Genomic DNA, 20,767 nt, shown 5'->3' with positions numbered 1-20,767 from the left:
CCATTCTGCCAGTGACCCCTGCCTCAGTGCCTGCTCAGCTCCCTTCCCCATTCTTGAGGACTTTTTTCCTTGTCTACCTACCAGAATGCCCTTGTGATCCCAATTCACCAAGTCACCACCTGGTTCTCGCTCAAATCCATCCCAAGGACTCACCTTCTCCTACCTTGCTCACAGTAAGTTAAATGCAGGCACTTCAAATTACTTCCTCGTGCACTGTCTGCCTACCCACAACATGCCTGGCTCAAGCCAGAGGTAGCAGCCCCTCCCTTTCACTCGCACTAAATTCACTCACAACATGGACAAGAGAAACGTTAAACAGGCAAATCCGCAATCTGATTTTTCTGAATGGGTCTCAGATCACAAGGGATGAGAATTGTTTGAGAGCTGCATGAAACCCTCAGTGGCCTGGAGTGTTACCCCCTAACTCCAGCAAGGATCAATCTGTGACCCAAGAACCTCTTACTGTCAACTGGAAAGGGGTGCAGAGGGGTTACAGGGCTCTCTTGGGTCTGGCATGTACATGCCGTTGCACCATAGGGCACCACGAGGTCTCAAATAAAAGCCGGTGTCACGCTGGCCATCAATATCATTGCAAAATGCCAAGTACAGAAGTTGTGCAAGAAATTCTGTATCTACACTGAAAATCCTGTTCTTAAAGTCTGTGTCTAGAGACCAGTCACCAGCAACGATGAAAACAAGTTCTCTCTCAGACATGAAATGTTTATGGTCTAGTACAAGGGGACTCCTGCAGGAATCATTGGAGAGCTGCATTAACAGCTCCGTGGCCTATAGCGTAACCCCCATAACACCAGCAAAGACCAATGCGCTCTGGGATTTCCTCATGCTGCACAATGTGGATTGTGCTAGCAGGGGAATTTCAGGGATACAGCGAATAATCGGAGCCAAGGCCCATGTTCTACAGGTCAAGCTTCCTTAACACAATAAAGGACAACGACAGTAAGTGGAGTTTCTTACACATTTCCTCCCTCTGTCCTGACTTCCAGCTCCTGTCCCATAGCCACATTTCATTCCCTTGCTCCACCAACCAGTGAGCCAGGGACTAGCTCCCTCTCAAATTGATTCCCAGGCTGACTGTTGTACCCCAATAGCAGAGGGGACGTCTGGCCTAACGCAAAAGCCACATGCAACGTATCACAAACGACGCCTAGCAAACAATATTCTTTAAAAATGCCTAAAGATTTCCCAACATTGATGAGTTTGCAGCTCCCACTGGCTTTCATAATCAGAAATACCATGCAAGTGTCAAGCTGGGAAGGTATTTCAGTTACGAACATTACCTCAAAGAGCACTATCCACACAGGTGCTTGCAAGCTTCCAAAACTACTGCATCTTAATAGAGTTGCTACTGAGAGCTTTGCAACTCTATCCAATTGCAGCTGAGCAGATGAATGCAGGATCTCCTCTCAAGGAGATCATGTATAGTCTCCTTTTCATTTTAAACGAGCCCTGCAAGCTTCCATCATCACATGACCATCCAGAAAGAGGCTTCTCTTCTTTACACCCACTCACGAAATCACTTCCTCAGAGGAAGAGGCTTCTGCTTTCAACCTGCAGCATGACGTGTCCATCTACACATGAAAAGACTGCTCCCCTATTCCACCCCCATGCTTCAAGGAACAGACTGGTGCCCTCTGCTGAAACATACAGAAAATGGCTGTCCCCTCCAAACTATAACATCCTCATATGGAAAAGTTTGGCCCCCGCTTCTATCCATAACACGGAACTCCCGAGAGAAGGAAAAATACACCTCCCTCATTCGCAGTAAGTGCAACGTTTAATAAAAGAAAAGCACTGCACATGTGTCGAAAATGTGTCCCAGGGCAGCTAGAAAGGAGAACAACCTGGCCGTCTTTCAAGATAGTAAAATACATGGCCTGACAATATCTGCTCCCCGATGGGGTGGTAACTCCTCTCTGTCTTAAAGTATAAACAGCCAATTTCATTTTTAACATGCATTTAGAAATACGGTTTACTGCTTTGTAAACTGAGGCCCCTTAAAGAAATCAGCAATCTCAGAGGGCGTCTTCCGTCTCGCATGCGCGCAGCCCAAGGCATCCTGGGTATGCTGGAGAGGACGAGTGGCCTTTTAGAGTCCAGTGTCTGGACAAATGGCATTGCGGGGCTCCAGGTGTGACTGCTGCTCAATGATTCCTGCTCAAAGCTGTACAGGTTAGAAGTGTAAAAATGCTGTTTTTAGTGGTCAGTGCAGCAAACTCTCCTCGAGACCCTTCCGTTACACACCTCAACATCAGGAATCTACATTCTGAATGCAGATTCCAATCAGGGGAGACCCCAGCTCCCTCTCCCAGAGCTGAGTTGGATCTGCAGGGCTAGCTGGAGAGAGAAGGAGCAAGAACTTACTGTTGTCAGAAAAGGCAGGAGATGCAACTGACCATACAAAGAGAGCAGAGCCAGACATTACGCTTCCAGGGGCCATGTAAACACCTGGAGAGACAGACAGAACCAATCATGCAAAGATACTTTTCTGATCATGCTCTCATCTGGGGCTCAAACCTGCAAGGTGGTGAGCACCATCACCTTGACTGGCATTAAGGGCGCTCAAGCCCTCAGTATCTTGCAGGACTGGGTCCTTGAAAGGCATCCCTGCAAGGAAGCGTGTACTCTTCACAGGTGAGCTCTTCATAGGAGGTGTCAGATACCTTGGTAACCAAGCGGCCCCTCCCCTGACTCTGTGAAGATTTTAGATCAATACGAACAAGACCCACACCTCTTGTACACGCTGACAAGGTGAAGGCAGAGGGGGCAGCCCCTGATGGTGGGATGAGTTATCTGGTGTCTGGTGACGACCCACAACCCTGCTGCTCCTCTTCTGTGCCTATACATAGGTGTAGGCCGCAGTCAGCATGCTCCTAACAGATGGCAGAGAACTGAAGGGGGGCCAGGGGAGGGGCCAGGAGACACTGGCGGTTACGTGGGGAGGAATGGCCAGCGCAGCGCCGTTTCCCATCCAGAACGACAGCTTGCATATGGATAAGCAATGAGCTAATTACAATCTTGAAAAAAGGGAAGCAAAGCCCCACTGCTGGAGCGTCCTCTGGCTGCCAGCTCCTCGCGACCCATACGTCCCGCATAGCTCTCTTTGCAGCCTCATCATAAGAAAATTACTTGCCATAAAAGCCCTGGTTAGAGTGTAGCATTATATACAGCTGTGAAGCCATTTATCTATTGATAGACCCCCATTGTCAGGGACTGGGGGTTGGCTCTCATGTAAGTGAGCAATTTGGAAGAAAAACAACCCTCCCCCCACCCCCAAATAAATAAATAAAAAGAGAGAGAGAGAGAGAGAGACAATACCCGTTACGCTTACAGGGTTTATAGGCTTGTGCCAGCTGGGAAACTACAGCCTATGAAATATGCATTGCACGGAACAAACCAAACCAAAATACTCACTGGGGGAAAAAGTAACCCTTTCCTATCCACGCCACAGGGGTAGCCAAAGCCCTCAGGTGAGCAAAGGTCACAGGTGCAGGACCAAAGAAAAGTAGGAAGGAAGCACCCAAGTCTAAAGAGGAAGCGTTGGTGGGAGGTTAGAAGGCCATGATAGTCGTCCTCTTCCTCTTAACCTTTCTGGTTACACTCAGCACTGCACTAGCACTGCACATACATCTAACCTAGGGCTGGCTCAACCCCACAGGCATAACGGGCAACTGCCTTGGGCAGACAATCCTTCAGTGACTGCTTCTTGTGCAAGTGCTATGGCCACGATGGTGGTGATGGCCTAGCTTATCTATAGCAGCAACAGGTTCAGAGCTGCTGCTGTCACAAAAGACCAGAAACCAATCCATTCTAATAATCAGAACTGGCAATTCTGCAACTCTCCTCCGAAGAGCTCAAAGAAACACGAACCCCTGCAGCTCCTAGTCCAGGGAGTGCTTTACCAACCACTGAAATGGAGCCACTTCTCAGATGGAATGTGGCAGCGGTTTAACAACATTTAGCAATGCTACACAACTGCTTAGGAGAGGAAGCGAAGAATACAATGTCAAATCAGAAGCTCAGAAGACATTCAGGGAGCCAGACTTAGCCATGACACCTGGGTTTATACACCCGTTCAGGGTGCTTAAATACTAAAAGGAGTCAGGACCTTCTTTGCTTGTTTCACACTGCACCCCCAGCACCTGTTTAGGATCGCCTCAGAGGGCAAGCTCCACCTACTGAACCAGCACTGCCTGAAGCACCTAGGTTCCTCTCAGAGAATGCCTGCAGGAAATCTCCTTTAACTTTGCATTCCCATCACACCCCAGCATGTCAGAGGGGCTTCGGTGACACATTCACTGGAGTTGCCAGGTTAATGAGCTAAGTCACATTTGCTGAGAATTTATTATGGAGAGAAATGAAAACTATCAAAGCAAAACCTGTCATTTTGGCCTTTGCCATATGAGGTACCACTTCACTCTTCAGCAACTTGTCCAGGAAAGAGACGTAATGCAGTGCCTTGGCTCTCCAGCAACACTCTGGGAGCTCTGTGTGAACAGCCCTGGGCCAACAGCGATGAAGAAACCAAGAGCTGTGGAGCTGATTCTGAGAGGGAAATCTAGGTGATGTGCATCGATAAACAGCCGGCATTGGCAGGAAGTGATACGAAGAGTCAATCAACAACAAACCCAACCCAGAACTGCTCTTCTCAGACTCTTCCTGCTCAGAGCAGAGAGGACTAGAGATAATCATTGGGGTTAAAAGAAATCCTACTGACGAAGCCGTATGTACGAATGGAATCCAACACTCTAATGAAGGGAAAAGGAAAAAAAAAAAAAAAGAAGGAACAAAGAGATGCAGCAAAGTTTCAGCTAAGTAGATTATTGATCTTCAGGGCATGCCAGAAACCAACTTTGCAAATTACATCAGTCCCCTCGCTGCAATATTACACGGTTACCAGGCTGCAAAGTGGAAATGTTCCCTCACCATCCAACACTACCACACACCCCATACCCTTCCCTCTGTACCATCTGTGGTGGATGAGATAGTATTTCATCTTTGAGAGATGTCTCTGAGTTCTGTTTGCATCCTTCCCTTCAGCAGGAAGCACAAAAGTGTCTGAAGGGAGACTATTTAACAGAAAACAACACAACCTCTCTTGCATTTAACAAGATGAGGCCAGCTACGCATGGCATTGGGAACAAATGGCTCAAAGGAACTCTGTCGTCTTGCTTCCTGAGGATGGGATGGCCAAACACAAGCAGGACAAGGCAATGACCTTGTAACACTTTGCACAGCTAAGAAAAGAATCTGTAGCAAACAATTCACTTGGCACATGCAGCCTCTTTTTGCTGCTTGCGGAAAACAGAGAGGATGGAATGGTTCTGATTATTCATACAGCACAGCTGAAGTGTGGCTGCCTTGCGGACAGCCCCGATAGTCTGCCTACCCCCAATCAGAGGGATCACCTTCTCATGGGGAACAGTGTCAGAGGATCATTGTGGGCCTAACCATCACAACTTCTTATTAGCACTCCCCACAGTTAGTCACTTCCTGCCCTGCTGACACCACCAAACTCATCCCTAACCCTCGGCATGCTCTCCAATGTCCTGTACAATGTACGTAAGGGACACGTCTTTCAGCACAGCCTGATGTCTCTACAATGGCCAGGAGTTACATTTCTATAGCAGCAGCATTATTAGTTGTATAGTACCACTGAAGAGCACTCTGCCTTTTGTATAGGAGAGGTCCTTGCCCTGAGTCAAAGCAGAGAATGTGCAAGTGTTTATTACACTGTTATGGCTGCTTTGAGTGTTTATTTCCTAGAGCGGGATGAGCCGGGGATTATATGACATTTGGTCATTTTTCACATTATCAACATCAAAACATCTAGCAGTGCCCAGAGCTAGGATGGGAGCTTACGGATGGATTTATCAATCAAAATCAAATACATAAATAAATGGAGAAGGATGGGAAGCAACCTCCTTTCTTACGTTGTGTGGGCTTCGTTCTTTAACCCCTACCTGACTCCCATGTTTATTGTTCTTTAACTCTTATCTATCTGCCTTTTTTCATTACTTTGCTCTTGCCTGACTTCCTTTTCTTTTTGGCGTAAGTCAGAGGTGGGCAAACTTTCTGGGCCAAGGGCGACATCTGGGTGGGGAAATTGTATGCAGGGCCGGGGTGGGGAGTTGGGGTTTGGGATGGGGTGCGGTGTGCAGGAAGGGGATTGGGGCAGAGGAGAGGTCTGGGGCGTACGAGGGGGCTCAGAGTAGGGGGTTGGGGTGCAGGAGGGGTGCGGAGTGTATAAGGGAGCTCAGGGCAGGGAGTTGGGGTGCAGGAGGAGTGAAAGGTGCAGGCAGGGGACTTAAGACAGGGAGTTGGGGGGATGGGGTGCAGGTGGGGTTCAGGCTCCAACCTGGTGTCGCTTACCTAAAGTGGCACCGGGGTGGCAGCGACGCGCACTGGGGCCAGGGCAGGCTTCCTGCCTGTCTTCCTGGGCCCTGGCCCCGCGCTGCTCCAGGAAGCGCTGCGGCCCCTGGAGGAGGGGGGCAGAGGGCTCCGCATGCTCTGCCCTTGCCACGCCTCCAGGTACCTCTCCCAAAGCTCCCATTGGCCACGGTTCCCCGTTCCTGGCCAATGGGAGCAGCGGGGAGCGGTGCCTGGAGGCATGGGCAATGCACAGAGCCCTCTGCCCCCCTGCCCGGGGGCTGCAGGGACGTCGTGGTGCCGGCTGCTTCTCAGAGCAGCGCAGGGCCCAGGGCACCACTGGGGACAACCCCGTGGTCCGGATCCAAAGCCCTGAGAGGCCGGATCCAGCCCATGAGCCGTAGTTTGCCAACCCCTGGCTTAAGTACCTGGATCTCAAATTCCTCAGCACATGTTAATTATGGCTCTTAATCCTCCAGTGAGGGAGAGAAGTAAATATTTTTATCCCCATTTCACAAAAGGGGGGGAACAGAGGCACAAAGAAGGGAAGTGATTTGCCGAGGTGGCAGAACCCGGGTTGGAACCCAGAAGTCTTGGCATCAGAGTCGGAATCCTGATCTCTGGAAGAGAGCCATGGTGGTCAGGAAGCCTCATCAGCTAACCAGATCCCGCGTTTCATCGCGTATAAACAACGCTCAGCATGTTTCCCTTTGATTGTTGGGGGGAAATGGGATTTTGGGTCTTTTCTACTTTAAGCATGTTTCACTGAAATACTCTCTGGTGATATAAATTATTAAACAAACGTGCACCCAGCACCCAGGCTCCAGCACATCAGCCCAGGAACACGCATTAGATGAGGCATTCAGTGTGACACTGCAGGCAAGAAGGAGTTAAATTCTGTTGTTAATTTAGGACATACACACACTTTCTCTCGGTCTCTGCCAAGGCCACTGCTGTTTCCAGCAGAACAGGTGCATAGTGAGAGCCTCTGAGCTCATCAGGTGACTAGCACCTGGCGGACAGCACAGCCATGGAGTATAAAGTCATGCTGCTCAGGCTGGCTGCTTCCACGAAATAAAGATGTTAAACTCCTGGCATCTCAGTGATTTTATCTACGGAGACATGCATTCAAAGCAGCACCCACATTTCCCAGCGTGGTCACTTCCTGACAACTACAGTAGTACGCTGCTGCACTCTGCCATTGGAAATAGTCTGTTAGCAATGGGACAGACTGGAGATACCTGCAACTAGCAACAAACAAAGCCATCTCTTCGTTCCGCCCCATTAGCACAGGGGCTGCTCAAAGGACAGGACAGTCTCCCTTCCAGTACTCAGAAACTTCCAGCCAGGCTATGGAAAAAACAGATGGAAAGGCTGGGCAAAGGGGCACTGTGAGAGATGGGGACAGCTGTTTGGACTCATACTAGAAGAATGGTCAGGACAATACCCAGAAGCAAACATCTCCGTCTCCCTGTACATTCGGAGTCAGACATCTTGCAAACTCAGCAGAACATTCAAAAGGCCCTAGGGAGACTTTGATGGAAAGTCAGCCTCTAGCCAAGCATCAGCTAGAAGCTTGGGGCCAATTTCAGAGCTGGGGTAAGCAAGTGCAGCTCCCAGTGACTGCACATGAGCATTCAGACTTCGATATGTGCTGCGACTGCTTACATCACGGCTGAGTTTGGTTGGCAGGATATACGGTACGTGGCACCAAATGAGGGACATGCCTAGTGATGGAGGACTGGGAGGAGGTGACAGGCAGGTGCAAGGGGGTAAATGATGGCCCCTGGTGTGTAAACCCAGCCAGCTCAGAACTATACAGAGTAGTGCAAATCCTCACTTCCCCGAAACCACAAGGGGACGTGAGCCAGGCGTGAATGACTGAAGTTTAGCTACATGAAGTCTGGACTCCCATTCTCCTCTGCTTCCTCTTCAAATAAAACCAGATCCAGTGCCCCACGAGGACTAGCAGATAGCCCGGGTGCACAGTCAGCCTAGCTTTGGTCCAGAATTTTGCAAAAATCAAACAAAAACCACATATATTTCGTTCCCCTGTATATTAAAAACAGTGACCACATCTCACCCCGGAGGCAACTGATTCCTGTAATGGGCAAAGGAGTCTCATATTCTAGATCTAATTCGTAAAGGGCACTGGGATTTTTCCGGGTGAATAGTGTTAAGGGCTCATCATTAAAATCGTACTGGACAACTGGTTTACATTTCATGTCCTCACGCAACGCAAGTGAAAAAGAACCGACGGAACTCTAAGACCAGGAGTCAGAAATAAGAAAGCAAACAGATTTCTGGGCTCTCGCTAGCAATGACGTGACAAAAATGGGACACAGCTTCTCACACGTTAAACTGCCCACAGGGTCATTTTAAGAGTTCTCTACCCTGCCCACCTCTCAGCAAAACAAGGTCATTTAATGTGCAGGCCAACAGTAATTACAGCTAGACGCATGGTAAGTCCCCTTCCTGCCCAGATCTTCATGCTGGTTTTGCTAACAGACAGGCTCCACAGCTCTGTCAAGGTGCCAGAATGCCCTGACAAGCTCTCACTTTTTTTTAACCTCTCTTAGTTAATCTAGGGATTTTTTACACAAATGAAAACGAGTCACATAGTGCTGGCTGCAGCGTAGCACACTGAGGTTAGATGCAGTCTGACCTCCCCACACACAGCTCTTCAAATGGATTTCAATCCAGTTATGCATCTCCCTCACTGCTGTTCCAGCTCTGGCCTCCTCACTGTACAGATGCACCTCAGTCCCAACCCACAGCAGCTCCACCAGCTCTTCCGGCCAGGAGCCAGCACAGAGAACCACCTCAATCGTGATTTACAGGAGACAGAGTTAAGAAGTTTTCTTTGAGCTTGTCACCAGTAGTTTCATGAGCAGTGTAAGCAAGTATTTCCTGTGCTCATCAGGAACTCCGCTAGAACCCCTGGCATCTCCATGGCAATAGTAGAAACTAACTTGATTTACTAGAGAGTCCTGTAACTCTATCATTCCTTTGTCTAGGACCAGCTTTCAAAGACTGGCCTCCCTGCTTTGCACCCACACATAAGTGGTTGTTGGTGTAATTCCTCTCACATACACACCTATTTACTTAAGTGAGCCTGCAAATCCCGTGGTTATCAATCTACAGTAAGTGACGTGAATTGCACCTACAATGAGGGCACAAAAGGGAAGCCAGGTGAAGGGTATCCTGGCAATCGAGGGGTGGGAAAGAGGAGAAAGGTCTTGTGTCTAAGATGCACTCTGCCTGCTGCTCCAAACCTACATACAGATGTCTGGTCTATACGCTGCAAGCTCCTTAGGGCAAGGACAGTTACTTGTTTGGTCTGTAAAGAGCCACACATGGACTAATCAAAGAATCCTAGGAATGTAGGACTGGAAGGGACCACAAGAGGTCGTCTCTCCAGTCTTCTGCAATGAGGAAGGACTAAGTATTCGCTGGACCATCCCCGACAGGTATTTTTCTAACCTAGTCTTCAAAAGCTCCAGTGACCACATAATAATAATATAGCATACAATAAAGAGACGAGAATAACTAATATCAGTGAGTCACTAGGAATAGCAAGAGTGGCTGCCTCTTTCCGGGTCTCTGGGGAAGAGGAGAAGTGTTTTCATAATTTTCACTGAGAGCAGGACCCAAAGAGCAACCTGATACCAGTGTCACACTGTTGTCATGATCTTTACCCAAAACGGGCTTGTAATATATCACTGGAAAATTAATAACTCACTGATCATTAATATTCTTGCATGATTTATGCAAGGTTAATCCACATAGAATTTGACTAAAACCTAAAATGTATTTACACCAGGCAGATCAGGGCAAGTTCATAAACAGGGTATCTCCAGACAAGGAAAGAGGCCAGCACCTCTAACCAGGTATGTCCAAATTCAATAGGCTATTCACTGGAATCGGAGGTTGCAGGAAGAGATTGTTGCATTGTAAAAATCATCAGCGGGGGAGGAGCTAATATGGAGCGTACACCAGACAACATGGCATCTGCATCCAGCAAGGAAAAGGAACTGGATCTGGGGGGAGAGAACCCTGAAGTTACTCTTCACCTGAGGAGACACAGGACCAAGCACTCCGAGCTCTGTGAAGAGTCCTGGCTAAAACCTGGTCAGTCATGCTGGAAGAAAGACCAGAGAGACAAAGTTCTTTGAACAAAAGACTCTAGTCTAAGGACACTAGTTAATTTAGATTGAAATCCTAGAAGGATTTCCTTACTTGTGTGTGTTTGTAACCATTTCTACCTTTATTCTTTGCACCTGATACACCTCTAACTCGACATAACGGTGTCCTCAGGAGCCAAAAAATCTCACTGCGTTACATCGAACTTGCTTTGACCCTCTAGAGCGCGCAGCCCCACCCCCCCAGAGCGCTGCTTTACCAAGTTATATCCAAATTCATGTTATATCGGGTCGCGCTATATCGGGGTAGAGGTGTATCACTCAAACCTATGCCCTCTTATTCAGAAACGTACTTTACTATAAGCCAACTCCAGCTTTGACTGAAGTGGAGGGTTTGCCCATCTCAGTTACCTTACTAAGCTGCTGTGTTTTCTCTCTTTAAAGGAGTGGCAAACTTGATACTATCGAGTTTTGTGAGCGCTATAGTGAGCGGGACTGAGCACTGCAGATATACAGCTCTGAGCAACTTGGGAATCGGGGTTCACTAATTATTACTGCTAGCCAAGATTTGGACTCATGGAGTCCTAACAATGTGCTGGCAGGGCAACAAGCTGGTATGTCAGGGAGCTGATACATCCAGCTTAGCAACAGCGAGGCTCCCACTTGCTGAGGCTGGGAGAGGTAACGCAGTGACTTAGCTCTGGGTACCCTAGCAGATTGTCACAGAGAGGCAGATACAAGAGACAGAAGCAGACAACATGGCTGCATGCTACCTTTGTGTCACGTTCATCTCCTTGAGCGTGGATAGTGTAGAAAGGACCTTCCCTGCCCAAGCTCTCCGTGGCAATGCGCACTTCCACCCCTGGCAGCGGGGTCCCCACAGATCCTGGGAAAGGAAACAAGCGTGAATGAGAGAGAGTTGGGGGGTACATGGAAGAAAGGAACTGCTCTTCTGCAGCTGAGCTCTGCAGGGTGGCACTGTGCAGCCACAGAATAGGGGGCAGTGATCACCCGAGGTGAAGCAAACACACATCACACATATGCTTGCAAAACCTTCTGCTATGTTATTCAGCCGTTCACTGAAGAAGGCACTGTAGGAAATGCCTAGAAAAGCGAACGTCTCCATATCGGAGTAGGTCCCTTCCAGTCATTCTCTGAGGTCAGATCAAACGTCGGCACAGCTTTGCAGCTCAGTAATGAAGCTGTGTTTAAAGAGAAACAAGCATACCCATGAAAAGAGCACAGTGATTATTACAGTTGCTCTCGGATTCTTACCACTTGGACTTGACAGGGAAGGCAAAGGCACAGAGATGTAAGAACTGCCTGGGATTATCTCAGTTTTATTTGCATCAATACGCTGCGCATAAAACACGAAAGGAGAAAAGCAGACTTCAAAACACATCATTACTCTCCAGGTTTCAGTCTTCAGAGCCGGGAAATCGGACAGTGTCAGGAACAACTGCCTATGGCCCCGTGACCACGTGCCTCCAAAAACTGCAGCCAGCAGAATCCTAACTATCCAGTTCACTAAATGTCCTTCTCGGCTAATCCTCAGGGCTTGGCTACACTGGAGAGTTACAGTGCTGGTGGTGGCTTTACAGCGCTGTAACTCACTCCCCGTCCACACTGGCAAGGCACATACAGCGCTGGCTGTACTCCACCTCGGCCTGCAGTGCTGAGGTGCCAGTGTAAACAGTGATTAATCTTACTGCGCTGTAACTAACCTCCGGAACATTCCCATAATGCTTTTTAAGTAAAGATAACACTCTTTGTTTTGTTGTGAACTCGGCACTCCCAGAGCTGCTTATCTAAAAAACAAACACAGCTACTGTTTGCTTGAGCAGAGGCAGGCAGGGGGATTCCTTTGGAATGTCCACAGCTAGTGTTTGCTTGAGGAGAGAAGCAGCCTGGAGGTGGGGCGGGGGGTCCGTTTTGGAGCAGCTGCTTATCTGGTCTGAAAGCTATTTGCATTTAGTGAATGAGAGAGGGGTGGGGGAAGGGGTCGAAACTTTTAAAATGATTGAAGGTTGGTGCTGTGTATCTTCAAGTCCTTAGAACTTGCAAGGCAGGGAGCTGACACAGTGTCAGCTCCAAAAATCCACTCTCTCTGTCTCCCCCACGCTCCCTGTCACACTCCATCCACCCCCCTCTTTTGGAAAGCACGTTGCAGCCACTTGAACGCTGGGATAGCTGCCCATAATGCACCACTCCTGACACCGCTGCAAATGCTGCAAGCGCTGGCAGCTGTCAGTGTGACCACACTGCAGCGCTTTCCCTACACAGCTGTACGAAGACAGCTTTAACTCCCAGCGCTGTACAGCTGCAAGTATAGCCAAACTCTCAGAGAGAAACAAGGACAGCTTTGCTGCAGAACTCTCTAACCCCGAGGCTGGAAAGCTCACTCAGTGGTGGCCTTGGTTCCGAGTGGCACAGCCCGCGGTTGTAGGTGCTGTTTGCGGTTACACAAAGGGCTTGACTGTGCATTTCACATGCATGCGCTGGCAGAAGGCTGTCCTCGCTTCGATACTCTGTACCTTCGACTCCTGCAATTTATATGACAGTGAATGCTGAAGTCTAAAGCAGAGCGGGCAATGGAGGAGAGGTCAGCTGCGAGTGCTCTGCGGGTGGGGAGCACGCGACATGTCTGTGTAGAAAATCATGACATTACACTTCACTGAACACTCAATAGGATAAATAGTTTTACAGACACTAACTAGAGAGCCAGAGTTTTAAAGGCACCCAGCTGATGCTTTATAAAGCTGCCCCAAGAGTTCCAGTCCAATGCTCAATGTCACAATTAGCAAATTCCAGGCCAAGCTTTCCAGCTAACAAGGCTGCTTTTCCGGGCTGGCAGACAGAGGGGACAGCAGCGGTGAGGAGTTATTAGTCTGAATATCTGAAAAACTGGCAGTGGAAAGTGATTATTTTTCTAAGCCAGGTTCAGCGGCAAGCAGCTTCATGTGCCGAGAGAGAAGAGTTCCATGCAGAAAACGTCAGTGATCAAACAGAATAGGATTATTTCACCAGGAGGCAACTAATCTAAGCAAGTGATCCTGAACCCTGACCCAATACACAGCCACCGACTCCCCAGGGTGAGTCAGATGAAAGCAAACAGAACATGGAGGGCATTCCATGGGTGATCGCAGCACATAGCAGGTGGTGTTACCAGGGCACCAGGCTGACAAGGGCAGTAATTCCCTTGAAACGCTTGGCCTGGTGTATTTCACTGTGGTTAGGAAATACAATTAGATGCAAAAATGACCCAGAATGAGAGACACGTTTGCTGGGAATTGGGTTGACATCTGTGACGAACTGGGACTGTTCCTAATGTTTGCTCTGAATACTGTGTTGGTGCCTCAGTGTCCCCTAGGCAGTTCTTAAGTATCTGGCAGAGCAAAGGGCCAGTGCACCTAATGCCTGGCACTCTGTATCCTAGCAACTGATGGCCTGGGCCCCTCCTCTGCAAGGGTATCCTGCAATCAGAGGGGTGGGAAAAAGGAGAAAGGTTTGTGTTAAGATGCACTTCTGCTGCTGCTCCAAACCTACATGGACAGATGTTGTTGTCTCATTACGCTGCAAGCTCCTTAGGGCAAGGCCAGTTACTTGCTTTTGGTCTGTAAAGAGTCCACCATGGATAATCAAAGAATCCGGGAATGTAGGCTGGAAGGGACCACAAGATGGTCGTCTCTCCAGTCTTCTGCAATGAGGAAGGACTAAGTATCGCTGGCCAATCCCCGACTAGGTATTTTTCTAACCTTAGTCTTCAAAAGCTCAAGTGGACCACATAATCATAAATATAGGCATCCAATAACAGAGCAGAGATAACTAATATCGTGAGGCACTAGGAATAGAAGAGTGCTGCCTCTTTCCGGTCTACTGGGGAAGAGGAGAAGTGTTTTTCATAATTTCACTGAGAGCAGACCCAAGAGCAACCTGATACAGTGTCACACGGTTGATCAGTGATCTTTACCCAAAACGGGCTTGTATATATCACTGGAAAATTAATAACTCACTGATCATTAATATTCTTGCTGATTTATTGCTAAGGTTAATCCATCATTAGAATTGACTAAAACCTAAAATGTATTACACCAGCGATCAGGGCAAGTTCATAAACATGGTATCTCCAGACAAAGGAAGAGCCAGCACCTTCTAACCAGGTATGTCCAAAGAATAGGCTTATTCACTGGAATCGGAGGTTGCAGGAAGAGATTGTTGCAGTGTAAAATCATCGCGGGGGAGGAGCTAATATGGAGCGTACACCAGACAACATGGCATCTGCATCCAGCAAGGAAAAGGAAACTGGATCTGGGGGGAGAGAACCTGAAGTTACTCTTCACCTGAGAGACACAGGCCAGCACTCGAGCTCTGTGAGAGTCCTGGCTAAACTGGTCAGTCATGCTGGAAGAACGACAGCAGAGACAAAGTTCTTTGAACAAATAAGACTCTAGTCTAAGGCAACTAAGTTAATTAGATTGAAATCTAAAGGATTCCTTACTGTGTGTGTGTTTGTAACCATTTCTTAACTTTATTCTTTGCACCTGATACAGCTCTAACTCGACATAACGGTGTCCTCAGGAGCCAAAAAAATCTCACTGCGTTACATCGATACTGGCTTTGACCTCTTAGGAGCGACGCAGCCCCACCCCCCAGAGCCGCGGCGTTACCAAGTTATATCCAAATTCATGTCTATCGGGTCGCGCTATAATCGGGGTAGAGGTGTATCACTTCAAACCTATGCTCCTTTGATCGAAAACGTACTTTACTATAAGCCAACATCCAGCTTTGACTGGAAGTGGGGGTTTGCCATCTCGTTACTACTTTTACTAAGCTGGCCTGTTGTTTCTCTCTTAAGGAGTGGCAACCTTATACTATCGAGTTTTGTGAGCGGTATAGTTGAGCGGGACTAGCACTGCAGATTACAGCGCTGAGCACTTTGGAATCGGGGTTCACTAATTATTACTGCTAGGCCAAGATTGGACTCATGGAGTCCTACATGTGTGGCAGGGCAACAAGCTGGTATGTTTCAGGGAGCTGATACATCCAGCTTAGGCACGCGAGGCTCCCACTTGCTGTAGGCTGGAGAGGTAACGCAGTGACTTAGCTCTGGGACTACCCCGAGCAGATGGTCACAGAGAGGCAGATACAAGAGACAGAAGGCAGAAACATGGCTGCTGCTACGTTGGGTCACGTTCATCTCCCTTGAGCGTGGATATAGTTGTAGAAAGGACCTTCCCTGCCCAAGCTCTCCGTGGCAATGCGCACTTCCCCCCTGGCAGCGGAGGTCCCACAGATCCTGGGAAAGGAAACAGAGCTCGGGGAATGAGAGAAGAGTTGGGGGTTACATGGAAGAAAAGGAATGCTCTTCTGCAGTGAGCTCTGAGGGGGGCACTGTGCAAGCCACGAATCGGGGCAGTGATCACCCAGAGGTGAAGCAAACACACATCACACATATGCTTGCCCAAAACCTTTGTCTGCTATGTTATTCAGCCGATTCACTGAAGAGGCATGTAGGAAATGCCTAGAAAAGCGAACGGTCTCCCATTCGGAGTAGGGCCCTTCCAAGTCATATCTCTGAGGTCAGATCAAACGTCGGCCAGCTTGCCAAGCTCAGTAATGAAAGCTGTTGTTTAAGATTGAACAAGCCTTACCCATGAAAGAGCACAGTGATTACTTACAGTTGCTCTCGGATTCTTACCACTTGGACTTGGCAGGGAAGGCAAAGGCACAGAGATGTAAGAACGCCTGGGATTATCTTCAGTTTTATTTGCATCAATACGTCTGCGAATAAACACGAAAGCGAGAAAAGCAGACTTCAAACACATCATTACTCTCCAGGTTTTCAGTCTTCAGAGCCGGGAAAATCGGACAAGTGTCGAACAAACTGCCTATGGCCCGGTTGAACACGTGCCTCAAAACTGGGCAGCCAGCAGAATCCTAACTACCAGTCCTAAATGTCCTCTCGGGCTAATCCTCAGGGCTTGGCGGACACTGGAGTGTTACAGTGCTGGTGGTGGCTTTTACAGCGCTCGTAAACTCACTCCCCGTCACACTGGCAGGCACATTTTACAGCGTGGCTGTACTCACCTCGGCCTGCAGTGCTGAGGTGCCAGTGATTAAACAGTGGATTAATCTTATGCGCTGTTAACTAACCTCCGGAACATTTCCATAATGCTTTTTAAGTAAAGATAACACTCGTTTGTTTTGTTGTGAATCGGCACTCCCAGAGCTGCTCTATCTAAAAAACAAACACGCGACATGTTTGGCTTGAGCAGAGGCAGGGGCAGGGGTTCCTTTGGAATGTCCAAGCTTAGTGTTTTGCTTGAGACAGGAGAGAAGCAGCCATGGAGGCTGGGGCGGGGGTCCGTTTGGCAGCAGATGCTTATCTGGTCTGAAAGCTATTTGCATTTAGTGGAATGATGAGAGGGGGGAAGGCAGGTCGAAAACTTTTAAATGTGCAAGGTTGGTGCTGTTGTATCTTTCAAGTCCTAGACTGTGCAAGCAGGGAGTGACAGTGTCAGCTCCAAATCCACTCTCTCTGTCTCCCCCACGCTCCCTGTCACACTCCATCCACCCCCCTCTTTTGGAAAAGCACGTTGCAGCACTTGACCGCTGGGATTAGCTTCCAATAATCGCACCACTCCTGACACCGCTGCAAATGCTGCAGCGCTGGAGCTGTCAGCTGTGACCACACTGCAGCGCTTTTCCCTACACGCTGTACGAAGGACAGCTATTAACTCCCAGCGCTGTACGCTGCAAAGTTATAGCAAACTGCTCAGAGAGAGAAGCCAAGGACAGCTTTGCTGCGACTCTCTACCCCCGGATGGGGCTGGAAAGCGCACTCAGTGGTGGGCCTTGGTCCGAGTGGCAACAGGGCCCGCGGTTGTAGGCTGCTGTTTGCGTTACACAAAGGGCTTGACTGTGCTTTCACATGCATGCGCTGGCGAAGCTGTCCTCGCTTCGATTACTCTGTACCTTCGACTCCTGCAATTGTAATATGACAAGTGAATGCTTGAGTCTAAAGCGACGCGCGGCAATGAGGGACAGAGGTCAAGCTGCGAGGTGCTCTGCGGGTGGGGAGCACGCGACATGTCTGTGTTAAGAAAATCAGCATTTACACGTCACTGACACTCATATAGGGATAATAGTTTTACAGACACTAAATAGAGGGCCAGAGTTTTAAAGGCACCAGCTGAATGCTTGTAATAAAGCTGCCCAAGAGTTCCAGTTCAATGCTCAATGTCACAATTAGCAAATTCCAGGCAAGCTTTCCATAACAAGGCTGCTTTTCCGGGCTGGCAGGACAGAGGGGGGGGCGGGGGGGCCATGGCGGCGGCGCGGACAGCAGCGGTGAGAGTTCATTAGTCTGAATATCTTGAAAACTGGGCGTTGGAAAGTGATTTATTTTTCTAGCCAGGCTGCAGCGGCAAGCGCTTTCATGTGCGAGAGAGAAGAGTTCATTGTCAGGAAACTGTCAGTGATCAAACAGCAATAGGATTATTTCACCAGAGGCAACTAATCTAAGCAAGTGATCCTGAACCCTGACCCATCAAGCACCGACTTCCCCAGGGTGAGTCAGATGAAAGCAACAGAACATGGAGCGGCATTCCATGGGTGATCGCAGCACATAGCAGGGTCGCTGAGGGTTTCCAGCGCCGCTCGACAAGGGCAGTAATTCCTCTTGAAACGCTTGGCCTGGTTATTTGCACTGGTTGGTTAGGAAAATACAACTTAGATGCAAAGTACCCAGAATGAATGGACCGTATGCTGGGAATTGGCGAGTTGACATCTGTTTGACGACTGGGACTGTTCCGATGTGTGCTCTGAATTACTGCTGGTTGGATGCTCAGTTCCTAGGCAGGTCCTTTAAGTAGCTGGCAGAGCAAAGCGGCCAGTGGCACCTAATTGCTGCGCATCTGTATCTAGCAAAACTGATGCCTGGGCCCCTCTCTCAAAGGATGCCACTGAAGGTATGTTGGAGACAAGATCAGGCTGACCTCCTGGCCGGGCAAAGGAGCGGAGCAGAGAGGAAGGGGCTGGAGGGGTTGGTTTGAGTCTGGAGCGACCTGGCGATAAGAGTGAAGTGCAACCTAGGGGTCTGGCTCCCTGCCCCCCAGAATGGACCCGGAGGGGTCTGCGTTCGCCTGTCATCTACAAGCTCTGTTTTAGACTCTGTTTCACTGTCATCGAATAAACCTCTGTTTTGTCTGGCTGAGAGAGTCACGTCTGTCTGCAAAAGTGGGGGTGCGACCCTGTGCTTCCCCCAGGACCCAGCCTGGTAGGGCTCCGCTGTGGAATAGCGCACGGAGGGGCAGAGGTGATGCTGAATGCTCAAGGTGAGAGACCACAGGAGGTGAAGCGTGTTGAGCTTCTTGCCCTGGAACAAGTCTGCTCGAGGGAGGGAGGCCAAAGTCCTGCCGGCTTGTGGGGGCAGTTTCCAGCAGCATCGCCCGCGGGACTTCCGTGAACTGGGGCAGGCGGAGGGAAGATACTGCACCCCGGGGGATGGCTGCTTCCTGCAGTAAGTTGACTGGGGAGCGTAAAAAAGGGAGGAGATAATGAGGACCAAGGCGTCGCTGAAGGGGCTCAGAGAGGAAACGGTTTCAGGGGCGTTACCTTCTGGAAAGTGTTCGACCAGCCGAGAAGGACTGTATGGTGAGTAACAGGGTCCCCTGAGGACGCAGTGAGCAGTTCTCAGGGCGGAGGAGCTTGACGCTCGACCCTGGGAGAGAGAGGGATTGTGCCGTAGCAGCGGTTCCCCTGGGGATTGCAGGAGCAGGCCCGGCGGGCAGAGGAGTCTGCAGCTCGGACCCGGGCAAAGAGGTTGGTGATCACGAGTAAGGGCTGGCACCACCAGGGGATTCTTCCTTGGAACCTCATGGGAGCCAAGGCACACTAGCGCTGTGAGTCCAGAGCACTTTGGAACAGGTGAAGTGATGGCCTGTTCACCGCTCCTTAAAGAAGGTACACTTTGTATCTGTGGCACAAAATGAGGAGAGTTACGCATGGGGAGTCACCAAGCCCAGTTAAATCATGCAGTTGGAGGGGAGGAGCGCTCTGAGGATTCAGATTCCTGACCACATGATGGGGCATACAAGCGATCTGGAGCAGCTGGCAGCAGCAGCCAGTGCCTCCTGAGAGTTGGTCCCCAGACAAGGATCTTCACAGATTGGGTTCCCCGCAGGGGATCGGGAGACGGAGGGATGGAGCAGGCCTAAGACGAGCGAGAGGAACCATGAGAGAGACAAGAGCTGTGGAAAGCTGAGTGAGAAGCCTAGCAGAGCACGGACTGGTGATGGGTGTGAGAGAGACACTAGGGGGCGCCCAGGCGGTCAGTGTGGGAACACGCTGCCAGGGCGAGCCTGGACAGAGGGAACTGTGGTTGGTGCAGCCGGCAGATGCTGCGGACTGTACCTGGGTGAACGGTCCCTGGGGTGAAGCCCTCGCCCATGCCTATGGCCGGGATCCCTGTGAGACACGGAGGGTCGGGACTGGCTGCGTCATTGGGGTTCTCCAGGATATTCAGCTGGGAGCCCTGTTGGGGGGGGCTGTCTCCCTTTGGGACCGGATCCGGGCCCTGTTCCTGTAACTGCCGGAGGGTTTGAATATAAAATTCCAGGGAACCAAATTGGCTGGGATGAAATGGTCAGTTGAAAGCACAATGACCGTGCTGGCAGCGGGGAGGGCTGCTGGGTCAAGAGATACGCTGCTACCTGTAACCAGACCCCTGGGACTGAGGGGGGAGGGAGAGTGCTTTCCCCGACCCCCCATGCACACCAGAGAGGGGGCTCACGTCGGCTCTAGATGCTGAAACCAGAGCAGAGAGTTTCGCTGCCTGCCCACTAGGGACAGCAGGGCAGCGCTGAGCACAGGGGGAGCTGAGGACCCCAGCTGAGTGGGGGAACCAGGCAAGGCATGTCAGCTGCCAACCAGGTTTGCCTGGCTCCAGATGTGTGCTGCTGGGACACATGATTCATACAGCAGGGAGGGAGCACCAGGGCAAGGCTCAGGAGGCGTGACCCAGGCCCGCCAGGAGAGGGAGCAGGTCCCATTCCCTCCCAGCAGCTTAGAATCCAGACGCTGCAGAGAGATCCCTTCCTGGCAGAAGCTAAGGGAACTTGCTGGTCACAGCGCTGCAAACCCCCCTTGGGAAAGGCTGCAGGGACGAGTCCTGTGGGGGAAAGGATTCCTGTCCGGATGGACTCCCCAAGAGGGAAGTCGTAACTGAGGGGAATACA

General features: G+C 49.9%; 1 protein-coding gene across 4 annotated transcripts in view; it reads right to left on the bottom strand.

Moving 5' to 3' along the window:
• The window catches only part of ACSF3 (acyl-CoA synthetase family member 3), a 122,613-nt gene that overhangs the window by 61,979 nt on the left and 39,867 nt on the right, over window positions 1-20,767 (bottom strand). For all 4 annotated transcript variants that reach the window (XM_032764199.2, XM_032764198.2, XM_075073898.1 and 1 more), the window contains one exon: window positions 11,303-11,415. In XM_032764199.2, the coding sequence (XP_032620090.1) occupies window positions 11,303-11,415 (113 nt within the window). The remainder of the gene's footprint in view (window positions 1-11,302; window positions 11,416-20,767) is intronic.

The sequence above is a fragment of the Chelonoidis abingdonii genome, chromosome 19 (assembly GCF_003597395.2).
Source record: "Chelonoidis abingdonii isolate Lonesome George chromosome 19, CheloAbing_2.0, whole genome shotgun sequence".
Classification (NCBI taxonomy): Eukaryota; Metazoa; Chordata; order Testudines; family Testudinidae; genus Chelonoidis; species Chelonoidis abingdonii.
This window is presented reverse-complemented; position numbering and strand designations above follow the sequence as displayed.